Here is a 23,225-nt window from a genome sequence, read left to right as displayed (position 1 = left end):
GGCCAGAAGGGAGTGGCAAAATACATTCAAAGCAACCTAGAATATTATACCCAGCAACATTATTTCTTAGAATAGGAGAAGAAATAAAGAATTTCTCAGACAAGCAAATACCAAAAGAATATAGCAATACTACACCTACCATAAAAGAAATATTGAAAGATCTTCTCTAAATAGAAAAGCAAGAAAGGTACACAAAAAAGGAAGTCACAATGGGAAAGTAAAGCACAAAAAAATCTTATTTGTGAAAGTGAAGATAAACACAAGGAACAGCAAAAGGATAAACAAGAAGATGTAAAATAAAATGTGGCGGAGAGGAGTAAAAACATTTAGATTCTTTTTTTAAAAAAGAGTGTGTTTGAGCCAATATGACTATCAGTCTAAAGCAAGTAGATATAGGAAGGGGTTAACATACTTGAAAAACAGGGTAACCACAGATCAAAAGCATACAAAAGACTCATAAAAAACAGAGAACACAAGCATAACATAAAAGGAAATCATCAAGCCACAAAAAATATGATAAAAAGGAACAAAGAAGAAACATAGAGCCAATAGGAAAACTAAGGTTTAAAATGGCAATAAATACATATTTTATCAATAATTACCTTAAGTATCAATGAACTAAATGCTCCAGTCAAAACACAAGGTGGTAGACTGGATTAAAAAACAAGAGCCTACAACATATTGCCTATAAGATTCACTTTAGGGAAAAGCACATACACAGATTTAACGTTAAGGGATGGGAAAAGATATTTCATGCAAACAGAAATGACAAGAAAGCAGGGGGTTGCATACTCCTACCAGATAAAACAGGCTTTAAAACAAAGGCCATAAAGAAAGCTAGACCTTATATAATGATAAAAAGGGTCATACAAGAAGAGGATATTACATCCATTAACATATATGAACCCTCTATAGGAGCATCTAATTATATAAAGCAAACATTAACAGACATAAAAGGAGAAACTTACAGGAATACAATAGCAGGAAACTTTTAACACCTCATTCACATCAATGGACAGATCTTCTAAACAGAAAATCAGTAAGACAACAGAAACCCAAAATGATACAACAATTATGAGACAATTATTTCAGGATATTATATTAAAAAAATAATAATACACATTATTTTCCAGTGTACATGCAACATTCTCTAGGACTGACCACATACTAGGGCACAAAACCAACCTCAGGGAATTTAAGAGCATAAAAATCACTTCAAACAATCTTCTCTGATCTACAGTAGAATGAAACCAGAAAGCAACCACAGGAAAACAAGTGAGAAAAAAATTACATGAAGAATGAAAGCATTTTACTAAAAAGGCAATGGATCAATATGTAAATCAAAAAGGAAAATTAAAAATACCTTGAGACAAGCAACAATGAAAACACAATCATACAAAATCTATACAAGGGAGCAAAAAAGTTCTTAAAGCTAGGAAAGCCCACAGCTATACAGGCCTTCCTCAAAAAACAAGAAAAATCTCAAGTAAGCAACCTAAATTACCACCTAAAAGGCTGAGAAAAATAAGAACAAGCAAAGCCTAAACTCAGCAGGAGGAAGGAAATAATAAAGATGAGAGAAGAAATAAAACAAGATTAAATAATAGAATGAAATCAATAAAACCAAGTGCTGGTTCTTTGAAAAGGTAAACAAAATTGCCCAACTTCTGGCCAGGCTCACCAAGAAAAGAGGAAGAACCCAGATAAACAAAATAAGAAACAAAGAAGAAATAGCAACTGATACTGCTAAAATACAAAAACCAGAACAGAATCCTACAAACAATTATATACCAACAAATTTGACAAACTAGAAGAAACGGACAAACTTCTAGAAACATACAGCTCACCAAAATTGAATCAAGAAGAAATCCATATTTGAACAGACTGATTACTAGAACTGAAATAGACTATGTAGGGAAAAAAACAAAACCAAAAAACTATCTACAAACTAAAGTCCAGGATCAGATGGCTCCACAGGCAAACAATACCAAACATATAAAGAACTTCTACTGACCCTTCTCAAACTCTTTCAAAATACCAAAGCAGAGGGAACACTCCCAAAGATATTATACGAAGCCACCACCACCCTGATACCAAAACCAAACAAAGGTAATGCCAAAAAAGGAAAACTGTAGGTCAATATCCGTGATGAATATAGATGTAAGAATTCTCAACAAAAACACTAACCAAATCCAACAACACATAAAAAAGATCATATACCATGACCAAGGGGGTTCATTTCAAATTCACAAGGATGGTTCAATATACACAAATCAATTAATATGCTACACCACATCAACAGAAGAGAAAAAACACGTAATCATCTCAACAGATGCAGAAAACACACTTGACAAAATTCAACATCCATTCACGATAAAAAAAAAAAAAAAGACTTAACAAAATGCATATAAAGGGAACATATCTCAATATAATAAAAGCTATTTACGATAAACCCACAAATGATATAATACCCAACAATGAAAAGCTGGAAGCCTTTCCACTAAAATGTGGAACAAGACAAGGATGCCCACTCTCACCACTTCTATTCAACATAGTATTGGAAGTCCTAGCCACAGCAATCAGAGAAGAAATAAAAATTGGAAGGGAAGAGGTAAAACTGTCGCCACTATATGCAGATAACATGATGCTATACACAGAAAACCCTGAAGACTTCAGAAAAAAAACAGTTAGAATTGATAAATGAATTAAGCAAGGCAGCAGGATACAAGATTAACCCACAGAAATTGGTTGCAGTTCTTTACACTAACAGTGAAGTAGCAGAAAGGTAATGTAAAAAAATAATACCTTTAAAAACCACACTTCCCCAAAAATAAATAAATAAAATACTTAAGAATACTTTCACCTAAGGAGGTGAAAGACTTCTACACTGAGAGTTGTAAAATATTAATAAGGAAACTGAAGATGATTCAAAGAAATGGAATGATATCCCATGTTCTTGGTTGGAAGAATTAATATTATTAAAATGGCAACTATCCAAAGCAATCTACATATTTAATGTGATCCCTATCAAATTACCCAGGATATTTTTCACTAGAACAAATAATCCTAAGATTTATATGGGACAATGAAAGACCCTGAGGGAAAATAACAAAGCAGCAGGCACAACCTTTCCAGACTTCAGACAATGCCCCAAAGCTACAGTAATCAACACTGTGGTATTGGTACAAAAACAGACACACAGTTCAATGGAACAGAATAGAGAGCCCAGAAATAAACCCACACACCTATGGTCAGAGGCAGCAAGAATATAAAATGGGAAAAAGACAGTCTCTTCAGCCAAGTGGTGCTGGGAAAGTTGGACAGCTGCATGTAAATCAATGAAGTGAGAACACACCCTCATACCATCTACAAAAATAAACTCAAAATGGCTTACAGAGTTAAATATAAGACATTATAAAACTCCTAGAAGAGATCACAGGCAAAACATTCTCTGGCAAAAATTGTAACAGAGTTTTCTTAGGTCAGTTGCCAGGTCAATAAAAATTTTAAAAAAAGTAAACAAATGGGATTTAGTCAAATTTACAAGCTTTTGCAGAGTAAAGGAAACCACAAACAAAAGGAAAAGACAACCTATGAAATGGGAGAAAATATCGGTGAACAATGTGACCAACAGGGCTTACTCTCAAAGACATACAAACAGCTCATGTAGCTTAACAACAACAAACTAAACCACCTAACTGAAAAATAAGCAGAAGACCTAAACAGACATTTACCAAAGGTGACATGCAGACGGCCAATAGGTACATGAAAAGATGCTCAACATCATTATTAGAGAAATGCAAATCAAAACTACAATGAGGTACCACCTCACATCAGTCAGAATGGCCATGATTAAAAAGTCTAGAGACACAGAATGAAAGATCAAAAAAAGAAAAAAAAAAGGGTTATATACAATAAAAGCTGGAGACTGTGTGGAGAAAAGGGAACTACCCCCTCCACTGGTGGAATGAAAACTGGTGTAGCCACTATGGAAAACTAAAAATAGAACTACCATATAATCCAGCAATCCCACTCCTGGGCATATATCCAGAGGAAAACATGGTGTGAAAGAATACACGTACCCCTGCAGCAGCAGTATTCACAACAGCCAAGACGTGAAAACAACCAAAATATCCACGAGAAGGATGAACAAAGAAGGATGGATGGATACACACACACACACACTCACACAGAATACTGCTGGCTGCTGCTAAGTCACTTCAGTCATGTCTGACTCTGTATGATCCCATAGACGGCAGCCTACCAGGCTCCTCCATCCGTGGGATTTTTCAGGCAAGACTACTGGAGTGGGTTGCCATTGCCTTCTCCACACAAAGAATACTGCTGCTGCTGCTAAGTCACATCAGTTCGTGTCCGACTCTGTGTGACCCCATAGACGGTAGCCCACCAGGCCCCCCTGTCCCTGGGATTCTCCAGGCAAGAACACTGGAGTGGGTTGCCATTTCCTTCTCTAATGTGTGAAAGTGAAGTCGCTCAGTTGTGTCCGACTCTTAGCGACCCCATGGACTGCAGCCTACCAGGCTCCTCCATCCATGAAATTTTTCAGGCCAGACTACTGGAGTGGGGTGCCATTGCCTTCTCCACACACAGAATACTACTCAGCCATAAAAAAGAACAAAATAATGCCATTTGCAGCAACTAGAGATCATCATACTAAGTGAAGTCAGAAAGAGAAAGACAAATACCATATGATATCACTTATATGTGTAATCTAAAACAGCACAAATGAACCTATGTATGAAACAGAAACAGCCTCAGACACAGAGAACAGACTTGTGGGGGAGGGAGTCGGGGAGGGATGGACTGGGAATCTGGAGTTAGAAGATGCAAACTATTACATATAGACTGGATAAATAACAAGGTCCTACTATAAAGTACAGGAAACTATATTCAATATCCTGGGATAAACCATAACGAAGAAGAATATAAAAAAGGATATAGGAGGTAGGTCCCGACGGCCCTCGGAGCTGCAGCCGCCTTTCGAGCCCTCCTTGCCGACACTATGCTCCAGTTCTTGCTTGGATTTACTCTCGGCAACGTGGTGGGAATGTATCTGGCTCAAAACTATGACATACCAAACCTGGCTAAAAAACTTGAAGAAATTAAAAAAGACGTGGACGCTATGAAGAAACCCCCTAGTTGCTGAAGCCAACTCCAGCACTGCCTTCTGGATAAACTGTCTACTGTTCTCCAGGGCCTCCTTTACCGTCTGAACCAAAAGCTTTTGTTTTAATCTCTAGCCTCAGCAGTTTTTGTTTTCGCTAGACCTTGCATTGCCTTACAGCACAAAAGGGACCAGAAGTTAAGAACGACCCTTATTTCTCCAACATCCTCACTTCTTCCCTTCCTCCTTCCAGCCTCTTGGGAGGTCCTGAGAATGGAATCATGGTGCTCGATTAGTTATCATACCTTTAGTTAGTAGTCTCTCCCTTATTCTTTGAGATTTCTACTACCTTTTCCAAAAGAAAAATGGATGAGTTTTGTGTAGTTGATGAGATCCAAATAATGCATGTTTCAGAGTCTGGTAATTATAATGGGTTTTTAAACGTTTGGTACTAAATTATGTTGTTTCACAGTAGTAATTAAAATGAAAATCTGGAAGCTAAAAAAAAAAAAAAAGGATATATATGTGTATGTGTGTATAACTATGTCACTTTGCTATAGAGCAGAAATTAACATTATAAATCAACTATGCTTTAATAAAAAATAAGTTTAAAGAAAAGCAGTGATGTAACAGTTTCTATGTATCAAATTGACAAAGCTGAAAAAATTATAACGATGAGGAAGGACTTATGGTTCAAGATAGCAGAGTAGAAGGTATGTGCTCATCTCTTGCAAGAACACCAAAACTGCAACTAGCTGTTAAACAACCATTGACAGGAAGAAGCTGGAACCCATCAAAATAAGATACCCCACATCCAAAGACAAAGAAGTAGCTGCAGTGAGATGGTAGAAGAGGTGCAAACACAATAAAATGAAATCCCATATCTGCTGGGTGGGTGACCCACAAACTGGAGCACAATAATACCAAACGAAGTTCTCCCACTGTTGTAAAGGTTCTGAATTCCATGTCAGGCTTCCCAGCCTGGGGGTTTGAAAAGGGCCTGGGAACCCCCTGCCAATCTGGCCTTTAAGGCCAGTGGGATTTGATTATAGGACTTCCACAGGACTGGGGGAACTACAGACTCTAGTCTTGGAGGGCACAAACAAAATCTTGCCCACACCAAGACCCAGAAGAAAGGAATAGTGACCCAACAGAAGACTGAACCAAAACTACTTGCTAGAGTTGGAGGGTCTCCTGTGGAGGCATGGGTTGGCAGGGGCTCACCACAGGGACAGGGGCACTGGCAACATCAGACCAGGAAGTTCCCCCTTAGCGTAAACCCTCTTGAAGTTCACCATTAACCCTACCATAGAGCCTGTTGACCCCAAGGCTGGGTCAAACTACCGGGGAAGGAGTGCAACCCCACCCATCAGCAGATGATTGGATTAAAGCTTTACTGAGCAAGGAAGGCCCTGCCCACCAAAGCAAGACCCAGTTTTTCCCATTGCCATTCCCTCCCTTGAGGAAGTTTATACAAGCCTCTTAGCCTCATCCACCAGAAGAGCAAAAAGAAGCACAGTCCCATAGCAGCTAAAACAAAAACCGTATTACAGAAAGTTAATCACGATAAAAAAGCAGAAAGTTATGTCCAAGACGAGGAGCTTCCCTTGTAGCTCAATCCATAAAGAATCTGCCAGCAATGCAGGAGACCTTGGTTCAATTCCTGGGTCGGGAAGATCCCCTGGATAAGGAAATGGCAACCCACTCCAGTATTCTTGCCTGGAGAATCCCTGGACAGAGGAGCCTGGCAGGCTACAGTCCATGAGGTCACGAGAGTCGGACATGACTTAGTGAGGCTTCCCTGGTGGCTCAGATGGTTAAAGAATCTGCCTGTAATGCAGGAGACCTGGGTTCAATCCCTGGGTTGGGAAGATTCCCTGGAGAAGGGCATGGCAACCCACTCCAGTATTCTTGTCTGGAGAATCCCTTTGGACAGAGAAGCCTGGTGGGCTACAGTCCATGGGGTCACAAAGAGTTGGACAGGACGGAGCAACTAAGCACATGTCCCAGATGAAGGGACAAGATAAAACTCCAGAAAAACAACTAAATGAAGTGGAGATGGGCAACCTTCCAGAAAGAGTTCAGAATAATGATAGTGAAGATGATCCAGGATCTTGGGAAAACAATGGAGAAGATGTAAGAAATGTTTACCAAAGACCCAGAAGAACTAAAGAACAAACAGAGATGAATAATACACTAGAAGGAATCAATAGCAGAATAACTGAGGCAAAATAGATAAATGAGCTGGAGGACAGAATGGTGGAAATCACTGCCACAGAACAGAATATAGACAAAAAAAAAGTGAAAAGCAATGAAGACAGCCTCAGAGACCTCTGGGACAACATTAAATGCACCAACATTCACATTACAGGGGTCCCAGAAGGAGAGAGAGAGAGAAAGGACCCAAGAAATATTTGAAGAAATAACAGCTGAAAACTTCCCAAACATGTCCAGGGCATGATAAACCCAAGAAGGAATACATCAAAACACATATTAATCAAACTGATAATAGTTGAAGACAAACATAAAATATTAAAAGCAAAAAGGGAAAAATGATAAATAACATACAAAGGAACTCCCAATCAGGCTATCAGCTGATTTCTCAACAGAAACTCTACAAGCCAGAAGGGAACGGCATGATATATTTAAAGTGGTGAAAAGAAAGAACCTACAACCAAGACAACTCTAACCAGCAAGACTCTCCTTCAGATTTGATGGAGAAATCAAAAGTTTTCCAGACAAAGCAAAAGTTAACAGAAGTCAGCACCGCCAAACCAGTTCAGTTCACTCACTCAGTCGTGTCCGACTCTGCAACACCATGGACTGCAGCACTCCAGGCTTCCCTGTCCATCACCAACTCCTGGAGCTTGCTCAAACTCACGTCTATCGAGTTGGTGACGCCATCCAACCATCTTATCCTCTGTTGTCCCCTTCTCCTCCTGCCTTCAATCTTTCTCATAAGTAAGCATAATGTATATATTTTAGAAAACTTATGAATTTTTGCCTAATTAAAAAATTTATGACATTTTGATTCCACTTGTTTGACTTACCATGAATAGAATGCTATATTTAATTTAAAGAACTAAATGTGCAACAAACAATGAAGGTTTACTTTATAGCACAGGGAACTATAGTTAGTACTTTGTAATAACCTATAATGGAAAATAATTTCAAAAATATTATATGTGTATATGTATAACTGAATCACCTCGCTGTGTACCTGAAACACTGTAAGTCAACTATACTTCAATAAAATACATATATTAAGGGAAAAAAACCATGCCAGGAAAGAAATTATAATGCTAATCTACTAAAGTTCTTAAAGTTAATAAGTGAGTTTTACAAGGTCACTGAATAAAGTTCAATAGATAAAACCCAATTATGTTTCTATACTAGCACTGAACAGTTAGAAATTGAACCATGTCATTTAACACAACAAAATTAAATGCCTAGGTATAAATCTAACAAAATACCTACAGGACCTACATGCTAAAAACAATGAAACACTGATGGAAAAAAAAAAAAACACCACCTAATCAAATAGAAAGACAGACTATGTCATGTATTAGAAAGACTCAATATTTTTAAGCATGCCAAACTTCCACAAACTGGTCTACAGATTTAACACAATTCCAATTAGAATTCTAGAAGGATTCTGTAAATACTAACAAGTTGATTCTAAAATTCATATAGGAATGCAAAGAAACAAAAAGAGTTAAAACAATTCAGGAAGAACAAGGTTGGAGAATTTACACTACCCAAAGGATAAGAGTTACTACAAAGCAACAGTATTCAAGACAAAGTGGTACTGGCAAAAGGACAGACAACACAACCAATGAAACCGACCTACATACACATGACTAAGCTGTTTTTCAATTAAGTAGCAAAGGCAATCCAAAGCAGAAAGGACTACTTTTTAACAAACAGTGGAATAAATGGATGTCCACATGGAAAAAATAAACCTCAATCTGGACCTCACACTTTACGTAAAAATGAATTAAAAATGGATTACAGACAAAAATCATAAATTATAAAGCTTTTACCAGAAAACATAGGAAAAATATTTATGATCGTCACCTAGATAAAGACAGCAATAACATCAAAACAATTGCTAAAATAAAATTTAATCAATTGGTCTTTATCATACTTGAAAATTTTTGCTCTGTGGAAGATTCTGTTAGGAGAATGAGAATATAAGCCACAAACATAATAAAATATCTGCAAATCACTTACCTGACAAAGGATGTATATGAGAATATATAGGGAACATTCAAAACTCAACAGCAAGAAAACTACCCAGTTCAATGGGCCAAAGATGGAACAGGTACTTCACCAAAGACATACAGATGGCAAATAAACCCACAAAAAGATGCTCAACTTCATTAGTTTTAAATACAAATTGAGACCACATTAAGTTATTACTACACACACCTATTAGAATGGCTGAAACATACACACACAAAATAGATAATACCAAGTGCTGACATATGAAGCAAATTGGAATTCTCACCCATCATTAGAGGCAACACAAAACGGCACCAACGTAAGTAATTGGTTTGGTGATTTCTCATAAAACTAAATACACACTTACCACATGGCCCAGCAATGTGACTCCTAGGGTATTTACCCAAAATAAAATGAAAATTTAAGTTTAAACAAAAGCCTATACATGAATGTTTACAGTTATGAATACAACTGTCAAGATAGGTAAAAATCCAAACATTCCTCAAGGAATGAACAGACAATCAAGTGTGGTGCTCTACACAATGCAAAACTACTCAACAATAAAAAGGAAAATCTACTGATACACAGAACGATATGGATGAACTTCAAAGACATATATATATAGTAAAAGAAGCCAGACTCAAAACACTATTCACTATAGATTTATATGACATTCTGGAAAGATAGAAATATATGGAATGAAGAAACTATCAAACGGTTGCCAGAGGTTAGGGGTGAGTGGTCATTAAGAGAGAATGGCGTTATTAAAAGGGACATTAAAAGAGAATGCTTTGGAGGTGATGAAACTGTTCTATATACTGATTGTGGTGGCAGTTACGAAACTCAGTGCATTTGTCAGAACTCAGAACTGCATAACAACAAAGTTTACTGCATGCACATATAAAACATAAAGTTAAATATTTTTTTTAAAAAAAGAGAGACTCCAAGGGCTATAGGCTGAGACAGACTGCAGGGAAATGGCACTCTCATTAGTTGTTGAAGTAGTACAAGTTCAGTCTGGCAATATAAGACATTAAAAGCATGAATTCAAAATAAGGCACCAGAAGGTTCTGAAGACAAGGAGAATAATAAATACTTCATCTTCAGCACTCAATTCTACATATAAAACTCAAGATTCAAATTCTCAAAATGGTTAGTACATGGTCAATGTTCAATGAATGATGCTGATGAATAGAGGAAAAGGGTGACTATACAGCAATTCCACTTTTGAGCATCTGCCCAAAGGAAATAATTAAGGCTGTACACAAAGACTTAATTATAAAGAGAACTCTAAAATGGAACAGGGTCATATATTTCTCCCTAAAAATGGGATGCATTTTGCCACTTGCCAGCACAAGAAGATACCTATGATACATTGCGAAATTTAAAAACACTCCAAAACAACATCCAGCACAATCCCATTTTTGTTCAAAGAAAAACTGTTAAACCTATAAATCCTATACCTTCTTTTATTCTGTAGGGATGAAAAACACATCTGAAAGACTACAGAATACAATGTTGAATATTACTCTCATGACAGTAGGATTACTACTGATTTTTAAGTTTTTTCTTTTTACTTGTCAGCGTTTTGTTTTTTCCACAACGAAGATCTGTTATTTTAAACTTAACTTTGTTTAAAAGAGCCCTAATAAGACAGTCCTAACACTTCAGAGATAAACATAATCTTCTGGGGCTGGGCTATCCAGGAGCAAAGATGTCCTCTTCCTCAGAAGCCTCATCTGAGGGAAAATCCAATGCTCACAGGACCAGAGGTCTGACCCAGAGGCTGTCCTCAAACATGTCCTTTGAGGGTAAAAAGGCTGGCACCCACCTGTATAGATGTCCATGAAGCTGTGCAGGGCCAGACAATGGGGATTCAGACACATCTTCACCTGAGCAGTCACGACCTGCAGCCAACTGGCTGTCAGCAGCCAGCACTCCTGGGGCCCCGCCAGAGAGCTAGTACCAAGAATATTAAAAAAAAAAAAAAAAAAAAGAAGGAAAATCAACCTTTTAATGCACTTCCTAGGCTCGGTGATCAACAGCAAACTCAAGACTTTAAATGTAGTAGGAAATGAAGGTGCTGGACCTTGTGCTCCAAGGATTTTCTTAGGTGGGTGTTCCCCCTTTGTTGGAATTGGGCTTATGGAATCACCTCTAAAGTTAACGCAATTCTGAACTTATTATCCAATTTAACAAGCCTAATGAACTCCCACGGAGAAGGGAATGGCAATCCACTCCAGTATTCTTGCCTGGAGAATCCCATGAACAGAGAAGACTGTCAAGCTACAGTCTATGGGATCACAAAGAGTCGGACATGACTGAGCCACTGGCAACCCACTCCAGTACTCTTGCCTGGAAAATCCCACGGACAGAGGAGCCTGGTGGGCTATAGTCCATGGGGTTGCAGAGTCGGATACAACTGAGCGACTTCACTCACTCACTCAATGAATTCCCAAATCCAAGCATTTTACCGGGTAGTCCAGAAGTAAACTAAATCCTAAGCTGGGGATAGTATTATTTCAATAGAAATAATAGATAATCACTATTATTATTTTATTTTTGGTGATTCCAAATGTAAAGGAAACCTAAGAAAAGCTGAAAAGAACATCTGCAAAGGTTATAGCCTTAACTGTATTTGAAGAAAGGGGTGATACAGGTTAAGTAAGATGGGGCAGCAAGGGGAGGGTAAATCTGAAAGGGGTGCTTACTTTTGCCCCCCTTTGAATAATGGGCTGCTACAGAGAAGGCACTGCGTGGATGGAGACTCGTAGTAATTTGACCAAGAGGTCTGCTCGATGGTGACCGTCTCCTCACTCACGTTGGACAGGACAAGCCGAGAGCTATTGAGTTCATGAATCAAAGAGAAGACCTCGGCCAGCTCTGACTCATTCTCAGGAATCTGCAGGACTTTGCGCAGCAGCTGCAGTGTTGACTGGCGCTGGATCTCCCTCTGGGCTGCGCTCAGGGGCTCTGTGGCACTTAACACATCCGGGAGTGGTGAGCTTGCCTCCTGGAAGAGAGCAGATCCATCACAAAACACCATCAAGGGCAAAAAAGAGGTGGCCATGGGCTAAAACCATGAGAGGGTGTGACTGGCAAAGGGAAGGGCCTACGATTGAGGTGGGAAACCTAGGTCCCTAAGCCACTCAGCTAATAACTCACTGTATGACTCACAGCAAGAGTTTTCTCTCCCTGGCACTATTTCTCTACCAGTAAAATAAGAGGATTATATACACCTCTTGGTAATGGTTTCAAGATTCTGCTCCCATTCACCAGCTGTGAGGTTTGGAGGATAACAGACCAGGGGTTCAATTCTGGATATGCCACTGAAGAGCTGTAAATGGGTAACCCCCTGCAATACCTCCAAAAATGAGGGATCAAAATACTAATAATCTCCTAGAGTTGTTGCAGAGTAAATGAGATAGTGCAAGTATTCAGCATGCAACAAAAACTCTATGAATGGTAGTTTTGATACGTAAACAGGCACCTGTAGAGCTTAAGCATTTATTTTTAACACCGTGTGGCTTCTGAATACAAGGGAACTTTATACACCAGTCAGAGGCTTCCAGGAAACAAGGTTCTGAAACGCTCTCTGAAACAGGTCCTTCTTATACAGGTCCCTTTTCAATGGAGGTCCTTCCCTGATCTGTGCAAATGGAGCATCAATCACTCGATCCTTCACGCTCCTATAGTCCACTCCTTTACTGCATATTTCATTTTCTCATAGGCGGCAAGTCATTGTTCTCTCCCCTGCTTATTTACTGAATTTCTAATACCACCACTGAGGGCACACAAAAGATGCTAACTCATATTTGCTGGACATATTATATGTTGTTTCATGGAGGTTAACTGCCTAACAACTTACTAACTCAGTATACCTGTGACAACTCTTGTCTTGCTATATGTAATAGTTTGGTTACCTATCTTCCCCCTAAGCTAGACTGTAAGCTCCTAAAAGGAAGTGGGCATGTCTTATTCATCTTTGTATCCCCCAAAGCTGACCCATAACAGGCTTTCAATACATGCTTGCTGAAAAAATGAATTTGAATGAATGGCTGTAGAAGACCTGAGTGACACTAGAATGAGTTGCCCCAGGACGCTGTGTGTTTTCTCATTTACGACTATGTTGAACCATGGGACGGTACTACCCTTTGGCTCTGAAACGCAGATGAAAGATGGAAAGGAAAGAAGACCATTCCAGCCCAGAGATACTGCAGTCTTAATTACAGCCACTGGTGACAAACTGCATAGGAAATGTATGGTCACCAGGGGGCTCCAAAGAGAAGGCACATAAACTTAAAGGTCCTTGGGTTTCTGAACAGTGTTTTGTGGAAAACAATTATTTTCTTTTGTTTCTCTAAAATTTAGACAATTAGAATGTGAGGGAATGTATGAAGATGAGGGTCATGGGGACAGGCAGCTACCAGCTAGCTAAAGAAAAAAGAAAATAAAAAAGAGTGGGATTTGAAATCAACTGTCAAAAGGTCCCCAGATAATTCTTGTATGTCCAAGAAAAGCTAAGTCACTTCACCAGTAGAGACCAACATCCACTTTCATAATGCAAGCCACATCGACAGCTAAAATGAAATAGGAAAAAGGAATTCAGAGCATCTACCTACACAGGACCCAATTCCATTCCATAATCACTGACACATTATATATGCAAGCTCCAGCATTAGAAATATGGGGACTGGCAATTCCCTGGGACCAGTGGTTAGAACTCTGTGCTCTCACTGCCAAAGGCCTGGGTTCAACCTCTGGTTGGGGAACTAAGATCCCACAAGCCACGTGGCCAAAAAGAAAAAGGAGTATGGGCCAACAGATTACACTTGCCTGACAAGTGATTGTGGTCTTACAGGGAACTAAAAGGGTGTCAAGACAGGGTGTCATCAACATTTTCTATTTGTTTCCTTAGAATCTTTTTGTTTTAAATTTTTTATTTTGTATTGGGGTGCAGTCGATTAACAATGTTGTAATAGTTTCAGGTGAACAGGAAAGAATGTTTATATCCACAGTTTTACAGAGTTCTAAGTAAAGTACTGATGTTGAAGCTGAAACTCCAATACTTTGGCCACCTGATGCGAAGAACTGACTCATTTGAAAAACTCTGATGCTGAGAAAGATTGAGGGCGGGAGGAGAAGGGGACGACAGAGGATGAGATGGTTGGATGGCATCACCAAGTCAATGAACATGAGTTTGGGTAAACTATGGGAGTTGGTGATGGACAGGGAGGCCTGGTGTGCTGCAGTCCATGGGGTTGCAAAGAGTCGGATGTGACTGAGCAACTGAACTGAAGCAAAGTACCCAGAACATCTGAATTTTTTACACTTATCAGAAATTATTTCCATTTTGCAGACTAATCTTAATCTTTTCATGCATTAATAATTTACTATTTATTAATAATTAATATTTAATTATTGTTCTGTCACTAAGTCGTGTTTGACTCTTTGCGACCTCATGAACTGCAGCATGCCGGGCTTCCTGTCCTTCAATATTTCCCTGAGTTTGCTCAAACTCCTATCCCATTGAGTCAGTGATGTCATCCAAACATCTCATCCCTTGTCACCCCCTTCTACTCTTGCTCTCAGTCTTTTCCAGCATCAGGGTCTTTTCCAATGAGTTGGCTTTTCACATCAGGTGGCCAAAGTACTGGAGCTTCAATACCAATGAAAATTCAGGACTGATTTCCTTTAGGACTGACTGGTTTGATCTCCTTGCTGTCCAAGGGACTCTAGAGAGTCTCCAGCATCACAGTTCAAAAGCATCAATTCTTTAGCACTCAGTGTTCTTTATAGTCCATCTGTCACATCCAAACATGACTACTGGAAAAACCATGGCTTTGACTAACAAAGGTCTGCCAATAGACCTCTGGTGGCAAAGTGATGTCTCTGGCTTTTTAATACGCCGTCTAGATTTGTCACAGCTTTTCTTCCAAGGAGCAAGCATCTTTTAATTTTATGGCTGCAGTCACCGTCCGCAGTGATTTTGGAGCCCAAGAAAATGAAATCTGATACTGTTTGCACATTTTCCCCATCGATTTGCCATGAAGTGATAGGACTGGATGACATTACAATTTATTTTATTTCAATGGTAGACACAGGTTATCTCTAATTTTATGTTATAATTATAGAATGTGTGATGTTTCAGACAGGCTTTATTTCAGATATTTTGTTTAATTCTGGGAATATGTATTCTCGTATTTGTCAAAAGTATCTGTTCTGAATTTGAGTCCCAACACTTGTCAAGAACCATGTAGATGTATGTTTGTATGTGAGCACTGAAAGTTTTACTCTGGAAACTGACTTAAGGAAATAGTTCAAACAAACAAAAAGTTAATCTGGGGTACAAAATTTATACCCTGGGGTATAATCTGGGGTATAAATTTATAGATCTAAATCAATTTTCTTTATATTGCACTGGAATTATCCCTGTTTATTAAATAACATTCACTTTCTTGAAGGAAAAAAAAAGACATAGTGTGGTTGATGTGCTGTGAAGAGGAGCACATTAACCACATGGGGAAATCAGAAGGAAAAGCTCACTGCCAGCAGAGGGCACCCTGTGTAACAGAATGTGACAGAAGGTATGGAAGCATTCCACATGCAGTGTTGAGACTCCTCGAAGCTCAACTCGAGGTTTCTCTAGTGCCTCACGGCCCCAAGAATAGAAGGCCCAGATCTAATCCACCTTGCCTGCTTTGTTTTACTGATGGGGAAACTAAAATTCAGGATAGGGAAAGCAAGCAACTTAGGGTCACTTCCAGGCAGGTCTCTCAACTCCTATTCTCAATGTTTTCCTTTTAGTTCCACTTCTCTTTCTCACAATAACCTCAGAATACTACCTCGAGCACAGAAAGAGATCTGAAGATTAGGGGTGAGATTCACTGCCAGAAAACCCCCTCCCTCCCATATACACAGAAAACTGAGCTTGAAGAAATCCTCCCTAACCTCTCTAGTTCTGCCCACTCACAAACCCCCTGACCTCCTGACATAACCTTCTGGGCCTCTCCATGGCTCAAGGACATTCAGTATAACCCCACTGCCTGAAAAACAAACTGCCTAGGTCTTAGCATTAAAGATCCTCCATGATACACGGTCCCAATCTTTTAAGACGTCTTTTCCATACTCCTCCCTACACACTCTCTCCTCTAACCCAATGGAACATCAGACTGCCTACCTCCTCCTATCTACTCATGCCTATCCTTGAGGATACTGCACACCTTTCCCTCCCACCCACATCCTGCACATCTTGTGAGGTGTGCGTTAGATCTGGAGGGGCCAGGCTCCATTTTGGATCCTGACCTGCTCTGTGAGCCACCCTCTTTCCCTCCAAAGCATGAGTTCAGATCTCTCTCTATGTTCATCCCAGTCATTCTGTTCACTGCCTTAGGTAGGTACACTTTCTGTTCACTTAAAAAAAAATTCCTATGTGGAATTCAGAGGTCCCCTGAAACTGCCCATTTTCCCTGGTTCTAGTAAACAAACAAACAACAAAAACAAGCCCTAAGGAGCCAAGTGGAATGTGTTTTACTATCCAGCAGTTTGGTCCCACTTCAGGGAGCAGGCCTGCCAAAACAGCTAGAAGTAAAGCGCTATGGTTGGCCAAATGCTCTGCAAGGAACCTGAGTAGCAGCAATCTCATCTACAAAGTCCTGAGGCTGGCACTCTGTATTTACCAAAATTCTATTTACAGGTCCTTCAAAAACCTCAGAGCTAAAACGATGTAACCTCTCTAACCCTTTCTTCTTAAGAATCCTCACTAAGGCCTGTGTTGGCTATTTTTTTCTCTGTGAATGAACACTTGGTCCACTGAGCTAGAAGGTTCTTGGAGATCAAGGTATCTGATAAACTCCCTTATCTTAGCCAAGAGGATAAGGAAGCCCAGAAAGAAGCCACTGGCCAGGTTCAGAACCTAGAACCTGGCTCCAGTCCTGGTGCTAACTACAATACGTACCAAGAAATCCTTTTATTTCTCCTAAAGCTGAACTGCTAACAGAGCCCTGTCCAAGATTGGGAGGTGTGTTTGGGGAAGGAACTCACGAGAACCTTGGTGGTTTTCTCAGTCCGGTCTTTGGCAAGGTTAAAACCACAGCTGGGACAAATCCGAGGTTTATGCCGGTTGGTGTAGACATAGCTACAAGAGGGATTCTTGCACTTTCCCCGACCTCGTGATGTAGCCAGGCCCAAATCCTAAAAAATAAGACCACATTTCAATTCTACAAGTCAATTTACACCTGTGCAGAACCAAGAATCAGGATGACTTGCTATTGGTAAAACAGAGGAGAGTGGCAATTACAAACCCAGATTTAGACCAGCTCTCAAAGAGCCTTGAAACAAGATACTTTTTCTGTGGTTATCCCCTTTCAGTCTTAATATAGCCTGAACAGTTTTGCCAAGTCCTCCTATCTGTGAAACAAATGAGTTGAATCTCAAAGGTCAGAAATTCAAATGCCTTCAGGGTCCAGACAATCAGCAGTGAAGCAGGTCTATTCTAACAAAGTGCCAGGGGGACCAAAGACTTCAAGCTCCATCTGAAGAAATATTGTGACCTGTGGCCTCCACAAGCTCACAGCTCCGGCACTGAGGCTCTTACAACAAGCTGCAGTCTAATCAGCTGAAGAGAGGGTCCTGGGCAGTCCCCACCAATTGATGCCCCCAGTGGCCTCCCATAGCCACAGGGGAGACAGTGAAGGGATGGACGGCACAAAGAAGGGAGTGATTAGGCCTTTGGAAAATGAAGCCTGAGCAGCTCTCCAGGATGAGAGAGACCCTCTTCCCAAGATAGGGCCGGACAAGGCAATGACCCACCATACTATGTTGTCTTGTTCCTACTAAACGCCCAGAACAGGGCATGGCACAGAGAATGTGCTCAACAGAAGTTTTTGAATTTTTAAAAATCTTGTTTTAAAAAATCTAGCTGCTTTCTCAAAATCTGTGCATCTCACTCATCCAGGGAAACTGCCAAAGGTTACCTGACTGGTTGGTACCTTAAGGATCAACAAAATTAGAGTATTGAGCAAGAGAAGCCCCAAAACATGCTTTCTAAGCCAACAGAGTATTTTACAGTGAAAACTGAGGACCAGAGAAGGAAAGAGCCTGAAGGTCAGGTGGCATGCCAGCAGTAGAGCCAGAACCACTTCTGCACTAGGTCTTCCGACATCTAGTATTTATTTCACTGCTCCAGACTGCTTAGCCTGCAAAAGGATGACCCCAGAGCCACACAGTCATTTATTGGGACGTTAATATGTTATGTTAAAAATAAAAGCAGGGGAGGGAAAACCCTGGTAGGAAACACCAGGCTGAACAAAATAAGTTGCTTTTACTAAATCACTTCTCAAACCCTATCAGATACTAGTACCGAATGTGACTGTTTTAGGGAGAAAAAAATACATTTCTCAAACTTACATGTAGAGCACTAAAAGGTCTAAAGACGGCTGAATGCTGAAGCTGGACTGAATTCTCAGTGACTTTCCAAGAGAACTACTCTCAAGAGAAATACCTTGGTCAGCAGGCCTACACTTCATGGATCCCACTTGGGAAAAACAAGAAACCTAGCTGATTCACTCAGTAACTACTATGATTTTTTCCAGTGACGAGATGTTTCGAATCAATGGTCGAGCCTTCACCCTACCCTCACTCCCAAGTACCACCCCCCATGCCCCTCAGACTCCTACTCACCCTCCACCATACAACCAAACCACCCCTGTGTCTACCCATCACTTAGTTCCACTTACCAGTGTGACAGTGCAGCTATACTTATATGGAGGAAACATATCAGGCTTGACCTCCACAACTTTCACCTGAGATGTCCTATTGGCTTGGCCATTTGATAGCTGCAGATCAAAACAAATTACTTAGTGCTTTTGAGCCTCAGTCAAGCTCTTGAGGTCCTATGTACTGAGACAGCTTGAGGAAACAGTTGCCCAGGAAGCTGTAGAGCTATGCTCCAAATGAGCCCTCTGGGATGCCAGTCAGCAGTAACCAGCCCACCAAAGGTTGACTGTCGCTTTCAACTCCCGAGGTTGCCACATTCCTTTGCACAGCTTCTAACACTGCATATTAGTAGCACTATAAATCAGATTTACAACTACTATCAAGTGAGAAAAGCATATAATTGCTCTATACACAAATATGTGGTTGAATTATGCTGACATAAAGAAGTCTGTGGAATTCCCTGGCAGTCCAATGGTTAGGAATCTGCACTTCCATGGCCAGAGGCCTGTGTTTGATCCCTGATTAGGGAACTAAGACCCCATTTTTTTCAGCATGGCCAAAAAAAAAAAGAATGAAGTCTGAAAGATTATTCACTAAAATGTCAAAGGTTGAGGGGAAGATAATGGTTGTTTCCCATTTTACCAGTAGCTATAAAATTTTCAAATGTTCTACACAAAATGCAAAAAAGATGAAGAAAGCATTCTAAATTAAAAATAACTATTCTGTAATAATTTAATTTTCAGAATATAAGACCTCATGCAAGTTAACTGGTTTAAGACTACTAGCAAGAGCGCTTATGGCTTTTTACAAATACCGAATTTGCAAATTAGAAGGAAACTGCAGAGGAGACTGGCAATTTATACACATGAAGGGATTCTTAGGCCTGGAGATCTCGGAAATAGCCGAAGCAGACTCATTACCATCCTTCTATACTCAAAGATCACACATGCACCCAGAGATGTCACCACTACTGGGTGAAAAAAGATCAACCTTCAAAGTAGAAGCTGGCTGATAACCTTGTTGGGACAAATTTAGAACTATCACATAAAAGCAGTTACCTGACAGCACAGGGCAAGGGAGAAGGCAGACTGATATTCCTATTCCAATTTGGTCCCTTTTGGGGTTTTCAATTTCAAACTGAGGGGTCATGAAATTAACTTAATGGGCTGAAATCAGGATTTTGAAAAAGAAATGGAAAAATGACTGCATTTAATATGGGCATAGCTTCATTAAGCTTTTAATGTGTAGCTGTATGTATATGCCTACTGATGTAGAAATGTGTCACTGACAGGCATGCTCAGAAAAGTGCTGATTTAAGGAATTTTGATCATATTCAGGTCACATATGGCAAAGAGAACTGAAACAAAAAATCTAAGAAAAAATGTGCTTCAACACATGCAATTTTGACACCTGGTAATAAATCTTTAACAGCTTTATAATTAAATGGAATGAACTGTACTGGTTACAAGCCAGTGGATGAGATGATTGGATGGCATCATCGATTCAATGGACATGAACTTGGGCAAACTGGGAAACAGTGAGGGACAAGGAAGCCTGGTGCGCTGCAGTCCATGGCATTGTGGAGAGTTGGACTTGACTTGGTGAATGAACAAGCAGCCAGTATATGGAGAAAGAGCCATTCTTTTAGGTTTAAAAGATTACATTTAAAACATAAACAGAAAAATGCAGGAAAGCACTTGAGGGCTGAAATAGTACACACCAGACTGTCAATAATTGTTATTCCTAGGTGACAGGATCCTAAGACTTATTTTCTTTCTGCCTTACCTGAATTTTCTATATTTTCTATTGTAATCATGCATTCATTTTTTTCTAAAAAGATATGGCAACTAAATGCAGTATCTAATCCTAGACCAGATCCTGTACTGAAGTAGAAAATGCTATAATGGACTTAACTGGGTAAAACTGACAAAACTGGAATACAAATGAAAAAATATCAATGTTTCATTCAGTAACAAACTACCTCTATTTTTAGGAAATGCACAATTAAGCACTAAAGAGTAAAAGGCCATGTTACCCTTAAATTATGCCTATTTTAAATACACACACACACACACAATGGGGAAGACACATGAGCACAAACGATAATGCAAAATAGGCTAATATGTTAACAGTAGGTGACATTAGAGAGTGCATGGGTGCTCTTTGTACTATTTTTATTCTTACAACTTTTTTGTTTTAAATTGTTTCTAAATAAAAGTATACATAACAAGAAATGAAAAAATAGACATGTCATTCATGCTAAACCTACTCCCAGAGCTCTACCAGTATAATAATGGGGGCTTTTTGCCTATGGCTTTGAGACACTCAATGGAAGCCCTGTACTCAGAGCAGCCAGCACCCCCCATGGAGCTCCCCCTCTGGGGAATGGTCTTACCTTCACCTCACCAGTGCTAGATGGCTGCTGGATGGGCTGGCCCAGCTGCTTCAGCGTGCTTGGCTTCAGGCCACAAGTCCTCACAGAGGGAGTCTTATCTGAGACAACCAGGAGCCAAACTGGTGACTTAAGTGCATTCAGAGTCGCCCTAAGTCTCTCATCTCCATGCTCAACCCCCACTCCTGCCCCCTTCCCTTTCAACAGTCCCTCCTCCTGGGTCTGTCCCAGACCTTACCACTCAGAGGAAAGGCCTGCCTGGCCCTGAGCAGTCCCATGCTGCTGCCTCGGCCCACATTAGCTGGGGCTGGAAGAATTGCTCTCATGGGTCTTGCTGCAGCCAGTAATGAGGGCTTGCCCCGTGCCCTCCCTTTAAGCTCTGGGGCTCTGGGCATGGGAGTGAGCAGGTCAACTCTGAAAAAAGAGAAAAAAAGAAGGAAACTCTCCTAGAAATTCCAGACCAAAGGGAAGAAAATTAAAATGCTATCTCCAGATAGCACTTTATTAGAGGAATACCGTCCTGGTTAAGATGTCAGACTTTAGACATTAATTAAACCATTAAGTAGCTCTGTAACCCTAGGCAAGAAATCTGTTTACCTCAAGTTTCTAATACGTAAAATGGGAAAGTAATTACAGGTACTTCATGGGTCATTATCAAGATTTTTAAAACATGCAAAACTGTGCCTACAGTGAGGAATTATCAACAGCCAATGTAGTTATAACATCTAATCCACCCCCAGTCAGCTCAAGTATTTAAAGTATATCAGTCTCCCACATGAGGGCTGCTGAGAGACCCTGGAGGACAAGGTCCATGTTTTCTTCATCTCTGTAGCTCCAATTTGAGCATAAAGCCTGTCCATAGGAGGCCTCAATACACCTTGGCTAAAGCGCTTCAGCTGCCCAAAGCAAAAGTGCACAGCATCCTTCTCTAAGGACACAGAACCATCTCAAAGTATTGATGTATTGTTAAATTTTAAAAGGCAATGAGTCAAAGTATGTATGTTATGCTGCCATTTGTGTAAAGAAAGGTGGGGGAAAAAACACACACACACACACACAAACTGACCTTGAACAGCATGTATTAGGGGAACTGACCTACACGTACTCAAAAGCTCAGTGATAACTGCACAGCCCTTCCTCCATATCCAGAGTTCCCCATCTAACAGATTCAACCCACTGCACACCATGTAGTACAATAGTATGTATGTATTGGAAAAAATCCATATGTAAGTGGACCCACACCATGCAAGTCCATGTTTGTTCAAGAGTTAACTCTGTATATACATACATCACATGTATTTTTCCCACTTTACACAAATGTCACCATAACATACATATTTTAATATCTTGACTTAAAAAACTTAATACTATTATAAATACACAAACACACTACTGTTTATATATACAGATATATATATATACACAGATATATACATATATGTTTATATATAAGATAAGATTATCTCTAAAAACACAAAGTTGGGAATATTGTCTCTGGTAAATGGGAACGGAGCACTGAAGTATGGGACAGAAAGATTTTTTTCAGGATGTATTTCTTACATCTTGGAGTTTGAACTAAGTATATTTTCTATTCAACAATAAAAAATTTCATCATAATAATATAAACCAGAATTTCTAAACCATGACACTACTAACATTTTGGGCCAAATAATTCTCTGGCACAAAAGGCTGTCCTGGGCAGTGCAGGATGTCTCGCAGCATCCTTGGCCTCTATCAGTAGATGCCAGTAGCACTCTCTCCCCAATT

General features: G+C 39.9%; 2 protein-coding genes across 3 annotated transcripts in view; one reads left to right on the top strand and one right to left on the bottom strand.

The window, feature by feature from the left end:
* Nucleotides 1–23,225, bottom strand: part of HMGXB3 (HMG-box containing 3) — a 61,267-nt gene that overhangs the window by 17,574 nt on the left and 20,468 nt on the right. The window contains exons 8-13 of one of the 2 annotated variants that reach the window (XM_061151719.1): nt 21,697–21,872; nt 21,462–21,559; nt 19,087–19,185; nt 17,399–17,542; nt 12,061–12,362; nt 11,181–11,308 (exon numbers count right to left, since the gene is read on the bottom strand). In XM_061151719.1, the coding sequence (XP_061007702.1) occupies nt 11,181–11,308; nt 12,061–12,362; nt 17,399–17,542; nt 19,087–19,185; nt 21,462–21,559; nt 21,697–21,872 (947 nt within the window). Of the gene's footprint in view, nt 1–11,180; nt 11,309–12,060; nt 12,363–17,392; nt 17,543–19,086; nt 19,186–21,461; nt 21,560–21,696; nt 21,873–23,225 lie in introns of both variants that reach the window. The other variant, XM_061151718.1, reaches the window with a different exon arrangement.
* Nucleotides 4,946–5,625, top strand: STMP1 (short transmembrane mitochondrial protein 1). Its single transcript, XM_061149457.1, has one exon. The coding sequence runs from the start codon at nt 5,024–5,026 to the stop codon at nt 5,165–5,167; it is 144 nt and encodes a 47-aa protein (XP_061005440.1). The 5' UTR covers nt 4,946–5,023; the 3' UTR covers nt 5,168–5,625.

This window comes from Dama dama, chromosome 9, assembly GCF_033118175.1.
Source record: "Dama dama isolate Ldn47 chromosome 9, ASM3311817v1, whole genome shotgun sequence".
NCBI classification, from domain to species: Eukaryota; Metazoa; Chordata; class Mammalia; order Artiodactyla; family Cervidae; genus Dama; species Dama dama.
The sequence above is the reverse complement of the archived record's forward strand: the minus strand, read 5'-3'. Positions and strand labels throughout refer to the sequence as shown.

Bases quoted from the DNA above. Each gene is read 5' to 3' on its own strand.
- STMP1 (XM_061149457.1), top strand. From the start codon at position 5,024: ATGCTCCAGTTCTTGCTTGGATTTACTCTCGGCAACGTGGTGGGAATG.